Here is an 8,878-nt window from a genome sequence, read left to right as displayed (position 1 = left end):
CACCCTCCTGTGTCACTCCAGTCAGCTCCACATTGTGTCACTCCAGCCAGCTCCCTCCTGTGTCACTCCAGCCAGCACCCTCCTGTGTCACTCCAGCCAGCACCCACCTGTGTCACTCCAGCCAGCACCCACCTGTGTCACTCCTGCCAGCACCCTCCTGTGTCACTCCTGCCAGCACCCTCCTGTGTCACTCCAGCCAGCACCCTCCTGTGTCACTCCAGCCAGCACCCTCCTGTGTCACTCCTGCCAGCACCCTCCTGTGTCACTCCTGCCAGCACCCTCCTGTGTCACTCCAGCCAGCACCCTCCTGTGTCACTCCTGCCAGCACCCTCCTGTGTCACTCCAGCCAGCATCCTCCTGTGTCACTCCAGTCAGCTACCCAATTATGTCTCTCCTACCAGGATCCTTCTGTGTCACTCCAGCCAGCTCCCCCTTGTGTCACTCCAGCCCACCCTCATATGTCACTACAGCCCAGTATCTGGCTCCCTCAGTTTTCAGTTGCTGTAGTGCTGCTGTGTGTCTGGTTGGAGTGCACCAGTTTCCAGGATCTGTTGTGGTCAGGTGACTGAGTGTCGGGAGCCACATTTGAATAAAGAAAGAGCCGCATGCGGCTCTAGAGCCACAGGTTGGCCACGGCTGCTATAGAGGGTCTATAGTATAGGCTAAATCAAACATATTTAAATACTATAAGTGGTCAGGAGAAAAGGTTAAACATGCCATAATAAATAATTACACAAACATAATACAACCAGTACTACACTTTCTAAGCAAACATTCTCCCACCTTATGGTAACACTCCTGTCTCTTCTTCCTGGTAGCTACTCTCTGGTTCGGAGCACTGATTGAGGATTCAGATCCACACACAGCAAACTTTGTAGAAGATGCTGCTACAGTACCACTGGGCATGTGCAGCAGCTCTGCTTATATACGATTGCTACTGTTATCATGATTGGAGTCACTTGCCAAGAGGAGGGGGTTTTCATGGGCAATCGGAAACCCCTCCCTGCGTTTGCCTATGTGCTTAATAGATATGTGTGTGTTATATAAATGTTACTAAATAAAACAAATATCTTTCAGGTTAAGATAAAACAAACCAAAGATTTATGTATTATTATTTTTTCTCCTGAGCTTTAATGGGAACCTCAAGACAACATACAGTACTGCAGATCTGCCAAAACTGGGGGATTAGGAAAAGTCGCCTTCCGTGGTTTGCACTGTATATATATTGCAGGCTGCTAAATACCGTGCATCCTGCATACCGCTGCCTATGCCCAGCTAACAGCCGTAGTAACAAGATAACAATTCACATATTTGTATGTATGCAGTGCTGGTTATAAATGCAACATATAGCAGTGCCGTGATCCTGCGCATTGTGATTAATGTGCCGTCCTGCCACAGGCAGAGGATGGGAAGGATGCAATGTAACTTATACCTAGCGACAGTCTCCCTACTACCAGGCTGACATTCCAAACGCTGTCACTCCCCTCTCTCTCTGTTACTGCTGCTGCTCATTCTGCTGCCATGCTGCCTTGCTATTGGTCACTCCTCTTTTCGTTTTTGCATATCCACGCCCCCCTCCCCCTCCAGCGCTGTGTCTGTCTGTCACTCTCTCCTGCTCGCTATAATGCGGTGCGGTTCTCGGTGCTGCTGGCTGGAGCTGGGTGGCTGTGCGCTGCTGCTGGGGGATAATAGTGGATTAATAACGGACTGTGGCTGCATTTCCCTTGCCCCTGCCGGTGGTAGGTTCCTGCAGCTGCCCAGTGCTACCAGGGAGTGAGCTCTGCTAAGTGAGACCTGGAGGAGGAGGTAGGAAGGAACTGCAGTAGGGCTCCTCATTCCTCCATTTAGTTTTAGTGGTGCAGTATGAAGTGCAGTTATGGCAAGAAGAGGTAAGACAGCTGTGAGGACGCTGGAAGATTTGACCCTGGATTCTGGTTATGGTGGTGCTGCTGATTCCATCAGGTCGTCCAACTTGTCCCTCTGTTCCGATTCTCACCAGGTAGCTTATGCCCATGGAGGAAACTGCTGGCTTCTAACTGACTCCATGCACAGTAGACACAACAGCTTTGACACGGTCAACACTGTCCTGGCTGAAGACTCAGAGGTCCTGGACTGTTCAGGACAGTGCTCCAGGCTGCCTGACCTTGAGGAAGTCCCCTGGAGCCTTGAGGAGCTAGAAGCTCTTCTGAAGAAAGAGAAGATGTTGACTGGTGCCAGCAGAGATGTCCTCTCCAAGCTGTCCTCCCTGGTCAGCAGGTCCCTGGTTAGGATTGCCAAAGAGGCCCAACGTCTGAGCCTGCGCTTTGCCAAATGCACCAAGTATGAGATCCAAAGTGCCATGGAGATAGTGTTGGCATGGTCTCTATCTTCCAGTTGCACCACCTCAGCTCTCAGTGCTCTCTCCCTGTACAACATGAGCACTGGGGACAGGCTCAGCCGGGGCAAATCTGTGCGCTGCGGCCTCACGTTTTCGGTTGGGAAACTATATAGGTGGATGGTGGACAGTAGGGTGGCCCTTAGGATTCACGAACACTCCGCCATCTACCTGACTGCCTGCATGGAGGCCCTGTTCAAGGAGATCTACAAGAGGGTCCTTGCCATGCCTCGCCCAGAGAAGGAGAATGAGGCACCAAACTTTACTGCAGAATCCCTGGAACAAGCAATTAACAATGATTCTGAGCTCTGGGGTTTACTACAGCCATTCCAGCACCTTATATGCGGTAAAAATGCTAGTGGTGAGTAGTAGCAACAAAACCTTACAACTGGGGAACCTCCACTCACTTATATTCAGAGTGGTGCTTTAATGCCTGCAATATTCTACAAACCGAGGCTGGCATGTAGCGGGTTATACTGTTGTATTCACTGTTGGATGATCTTCTTGGTATGTGCTATAGGTGACGGTCATTATTTTGTGCTTACCTGTGAATCCTTACCTGTTGTTGTTGCTGCGATATACCTCAATTATAAATGCAGTCGTTAATACTGTACATCTCTCCTTATGTCACAGTCACAGAGCATTGCCCAGCAGTACTGGTAGTGGTGTAAATGCTAACGTATCATACTACAGGATGAGCAATATCAGTTACTGCACAGAAATGAAAGAACATACAGTACATATGCTTTTAGAAAAGCCACTTGCAAGACTAGGCAGATATTCTAACAAAGTCACCTCCCTTTACGCTGTCATGAAAGATTTCTTAATTCAGCATTCTTCAGATGAAAAAAATAAAAAAATCCTACACACCTGCATTGATGACAGGGCCACATCTGTGGTGCCAAATTACTGACCTTGGTTGCGTCAATGTAAATGTGATTGCAATATCTACAGCATGGCACCCATGGCTAGAGGTATACACAGTAGTAATTAGTGAATGCCTCAAATGCACAGCATGTATACCTATTTGTGTTTGCACCAGCCATTATTGCAGGGAGCCTGTGCAGGCTCATCCACTGACACCTGTAAAGGAAAACAGATATGCACCTACCGTATACCCATTAGATCTCACCGTCACTCCTGAACTGCTTATAATTTAATATTGAAACCAGTTCTTTGACTTCTGCAATCATAGCAGTAATTCTCTATTCTATGTATGAACTCTTCTGTGGGAAAAAAAACAACATATTTTTGTAATAGGAACAAGACAGCCTGTTTATCTGGTTTCAGACTGTACCCACATAATTGTTTATTGCCCTTGTTTTGGCCGGTGGTGTGTGTGGATTTGGCGCAACCCTGGATTTTGTTCATTCATGCTAAGATGTTAATGGTTGCAAAGCTTGTGTACTCACATTGGCACAGTGAATGTATGCTGCATCAAATGTATCAGCTATTTCAGTGGCGTTCAGCCTATGGAGCAATGTGGCGTTGCTCTGAGGTTTACACAACCAGCTGGGTGTTTAATACTGTGCCTGAATGCTAGACACATTCATACTGTAGGTGTGTGTGTCCCACAGCACGTCACGTATACAGGCAATAATGCAGACTGGCTGTACAGTGCTACTAAAATGTTTTGTTGGTGTATCATATCTGTATTGTGTATTATATGTGCAATCGACGTAGAATGATTAACCTATACATGGAAAAAATGCTGTGTACAGACACACAGTAGGATTTTTTATTACTATGTATCCAAGCACATGAAGGCTGTATACTCAATTTCTGCAGGATGGCAACCCACACTCTTATGCAGTATACAATGATCTGCCAGTAGCAATACACAAATGCATCTCCCCCAGAAGGGGTCTTCTATCAGATCACTGACTAGCCACGTATAATTGTGTAACTGCACATATATACACTTTAATGGGTGTCCCCATCACTGTACTCTAACAACAGCAAGCTGAGTGACAGGCGGTCGCAGTGCATACAGTCACGGTACTGTATGTTGTGTCCTTTTCATTGATATATGATACCTGACACATGGATTATTGAAGCTCATAGACTGTGCTGCAGTGTTGGATGTCGATAGCTGTGTTCTCTGTGAGGCTTTGCAATGCTCCATGTGTATAGTGCCTTCCTGTGCCGCCATATTTATGACATCATCAGAGGCAATGACTGCAGTATTGGTATCCTAATGTCACTGACAGCGCCTCCTTCCATTATCATTCTCCATCATTTCCTTGTTGTAAATAAGACTTCCAATTGTACATAAAGGATGGAATGTATCAGTACTAAAAATGCATTAAAACCTCCAAAAACTGCAGTTTTCAGAGGTTTAACACTGTACATATAAACGTTAAAAAACTGAAATACATGCGGATAGGGGTGGGATGTATTGCAGTATAATTGTTATACATGATATATCCCGCTGATAATGCGCATTGTGTATGGTCTTGTCACGTGGGAGCTTTAAATGTGATGGCACTTTCCGCTGCAACAGCGCAGAATTCGTAAGCGCTTATACAGATGTGTGGTGACTGTCGCAAGTGAATGTTTAGGCTCTGGGGACATCCAACATTTTCTGAGCTTAATTGTACTTCTGTGACGGGGAATGAGCATTCCCACTTCCCTTTAATCCCTCAGCACCCGTCAATGAATCCTGCACTACGCTACTTGATGTACAAGCATGTAAAGTGTCTATGTGACACCACCCATAGCCTTATTTTATAATTAGATAGATAGATAGATAGATAGATAGATAATACAAGTATGACATAGATATAGTATATGAGATAGATCATTGATTTGCAGTTGGAGACACTGTATACTACTACGGTGCTTACAGTACATGTGAGTCATACATTGCAGCTATAATATTGCAGTAGCACATCCTCATGTACAATATACTCTGTTACAAGAAACTATACAGTTCATTTGATCGGTATAGTAATAAATGAAACCAGTATTCTCTCCACTTCATATCAGTTACTGTACATTGACGCAACTTTTGTTGTTGTTTTTATTTCAAAGCAACAGGTGCTGTAAATTAGAAGCTGTTTAGCACATCTTTTTGAAATGTATATATTGATTAAACATATATTTGCTGCTGTGATCAGGTCTGAATCAGGCCCTATGTGTGTATATATTTATTAAACACATGGGGCAAATAGTCTTTACTACCTTGAATGGGCCCTCCCCCAAATAATAGAATCAGGCATTGCACCTGTGCTCCAGGGATTCTGTAGGCATAAAACAAAGAATATCTAAATTTAAACAGCTGGTTTTATGGGGTCAGTCCAATTAACTTACCTTTGCACTTCGGGGGGTGAGTTGTGGTTGCAATGGCGTGTGAATGTCATCCTAGGTATCAGAACTCGCCCGCCTCGTGGCCTGAGCTCACCCCAGATTTTGAAGTTTTGTACGCAGCCCTATGGCACATTTGCTCGCACCCATGAGTAAATCTCGGGTAATCAGATTGACCCTTGTGGTTGTATAGACGGTCTCCTGGTAATAATGGGTGGTATGTGTACAGGTACATAGGTAATAATGGTTGGGGATCTCCCATCCAAATCAATTCTCTTCTTCTCATCTTCATTATGTGCAACACTTATAGAGATAACCCTAAGAAATGTGTACTTTGGAAATCTTGTAATATAAGGTGAATTACACCTAAACCCTTCTTTTGTTGAATGGGTAAATTTGGTCAGGAAAAATCAATGTACAAGTCGCTCACTGCCTCATACCATATTTCTATCCCTGGTTTTGTTATTGGTATCCGGATGACAGTTCAACAGTGTCTAGTTTGACAGTCAATAGGTCAACACCATATGGTCGACGTGCATTAGGTCGACAAATACAAAGGATCAACAGGTACAAAAGGTCAACAGATGAAAGGTCGACATGCATTAAGATTGACAGGTACAAATGGTTAGCAGGTTCAAAAGGTCGACATGACAATGGGCAACACAGATATAGTTGATGCAAGTTTTACATGTTTTCCCAACTTTTGCTTGATTAACTATCCACGTGGACTATGATTGGGAATAGTAACCATGCCCGAAGCGTGGTGAATGTAGCAAGCCCGTGAGGGTACACGTTTCTACTGATTGTGGTCACATATGATGAAACATACATAATGACACCCAAAAAAACATTAAAAAAGAATGTCGACCATTTCTGTGTCGACCAGTCATTTGACCCTGTTGACCTTACCCACTGTCGACCTTTTACCTGTCGACCTTTTGACTTAATGCATGTCGACCATATGGGGTCGTCCTAATGACTGTCTACCTAGACACTGTAGCTCTTCCCTACCACACCCTGTGTTATTTGCAGTATTGTATACTTACTGCTGTTTTCTATTCTTCACCTCCTTTCATCTTGTTTAAAAACAGATAATATCTTCTTATAAACAGCACAGACCAATCACATAGCAGCTCCCACTTAGCTAAAGGGACATACACACGGTGCAATATGAACTACTGATATGGGGGGTAATTCCAAGTTGATCGCAGCAGGAATTCTGTTAGCAATTGGGCAAAACCATGTGCACTGCAGGGGAGGCAGATATAACATGTGCAGAGAGAGGTAGATTTGGGTGGGGTGTGTTCCATCTGCAATCTAATTTGCAGTGCAAAAATAAAGCAGCCAGTATTTACCCTGCACAGAAATAAAATAACCCACCCAAATCTAACTCTCTCTGCAAATGTTATATCTGCCACACCTGCAGTGCACATGGTTTTGCCCAACTGCTAAAAAATTTCCTGCTGCGATCAACTTGGAATTACCCCCATGGACTATTCAGTCCATATTGGTAGAAAACATAGCTTAATACAGACCTGATTGCTGCTTAGCGGGCGATCAGGACCTAACTGCGCATGCGTATGCACTGCAATGAGCACGCGTGTCGGACAACAACAACGGGCATCGCTGGTCAGCGACAGGATGGTGCGAAAATTCCGATCGTACTGCTGTTCGCAAGTGCTTGATAGGAAGACGCCGTTTGTGGGTGGTAACTGACCGTTTACTGGGAGTGTCCGGAAAAACGCAGGTGTGCCCAAGCGTTTTCAGGGAGGGTGTCTGACGTCAGCTCCGGCCCCGATCAGCCCGTTCCGATTGCACTGTAGGAGTAAGTCTTGGGATGCGTAGTGACTGCACACAGTGGATTTTTGCAACTCGGCGTACACATGGGATCGCACACTTGAATGGCGAATATACACTCCCCCTGGGGCGGTGACTATCTGAACGCAGGACAGCAAAATTAGCAGCCCAGCGATCAGGTCTGAATCACCACCATAGTACATATCGCACTGTGTTTAAACCTCTTGCAATGCCAGCTCCCGTGGGGTCGGTATCGCAGGAAAATATAGATTGTGCAGGCAGGTCAATTTTAACTAAAAAGTTTACAATTTAAATGAGCTATTTCTAATATAGCCAAAATCGCACCAATCGCACCATGTGTATAGTCAATAGTCGGTGCTTCAAGGGAAATCACATAGCCAGAATCATACCGTGCGTATGCAACTTAAGTCTATTATATAACATATGTAAGTCGCTACACTGTGTAGTATCCAATTACAGCTTGTACATGTGCGTACTTTGCATATTTTCAAATTTGACTTTGCTGCGGAGATATCCAGTTACATGTACATGTGCGTTTTAAATATTTAATTTCAGTTTTGTTACATTATAAAGCCAGAGAATAAGTACATATGGAAATAATTATACCAAATGTGGGAAAATAGTAATTTTATTAAATAGTTGTCAGTTCTGAAATAATATTGCACTTTTTAATTGTAATAAACATCAAAAAAATAATGACATTTTATTCTGCATGTTGCCGAAATGAACAATATATTTATCTACATTAACTAATAACACAAATATTGCTTTGTGTACTGTGAGTTATATTGTAGCCATGTACTGTGCTGACAGATGATGAGTGAGAGGGACAGTCCAAGGGGAGATTCTGAATATGAGGTGCGGGGGACAAAAAACCCAGCGGACATTTTAAAAAAAGTACTGTCAATAACACAAAGGAAAGTCCCACAGCAGACATAAAATAAGCCGTACTGTATACACAGAATAACACACATATGCTCCTGTCCCCACTGACATGTGTAAAATGACACATGGGACACTGGTTGAGTCATCAGCCTCTGCTGCAGTGAAGCTGGGTCATTGTTAGGTGTGTGGGCGTCTTTATGTCGCATGTCTTCACTTTTTATTACAGTACTCACCGAGTGCTTGGAAACGCCCATTAAGATGTGCAACAGCTTCCTCTTTCTTTTGATGTTCAGGTGGAAATTTGACACATTTCTAGTTCCCAGTGGTAAAAATACAAATGCACAGGACCATCCATAATCATTAATAAACATTGGCAGAGGTTTAACCCTCTGTCAGGAGCACCTCATACCCCTTTCACACCGCAGCTTGTACCCGGTAATTTGCTGTTTTTACTGGCTTCCTAAACGGTTCGAGCTGCGATGTGAAAGGGTCACC

At 44.3% G+C, this 8,878-nt stretch overlaps 1 protein-coding gene across 2 annotated transcripts in view; it reads left to right on the top strand.

Annotated features, from left to right (window-relative positions):
* The first annotated feature begins 1,607 nt into the window (after positions 1 to 1,607).
* ABTB3 (ankyrin repeat and BTB domain containing 3) overlaps positions 1,608 to 8,878 on the top strand; it is a 386,831-nt gene continuing 379,560 nt past the window's right edge. For both annotated transcript variants that reach the window (XM_063928455.1, XM_063928454.1), the window contains exon 1: positions 1,608 to 2,735. In XM_063928455.1, the coding sequence (XP_063784525.1) occupies positions 1,877 to 2,735 (859 nt within the window). In that variant the 5' untranslated portion in view covers positions 1,608 to 1,876. The remainder of the gene's footprint in view (positions 2,736 to 8,878) is intronic.

The sequence above is a fragment of the Pseudophryne corroboree genome, chromosome 6 (genome assembly GCF_028390025.1).
Source record: "Pseudophryne corroboree isolate aPseCor3 chromosome 6, aPseCor3.hap2, whole genome shotgun sequence".
Classification (NCBI taxonomy): Eukaryota; Metazoa; Chordata; class Amphibia; order Anura; family Myobatrachidae; genus Pseudophryne; species Pseudophryne corroboree.
Note: the sequence above shows the minus strand (reverse complement) of the source record. Positions and strands in the feature narration are given on the sequence as shown.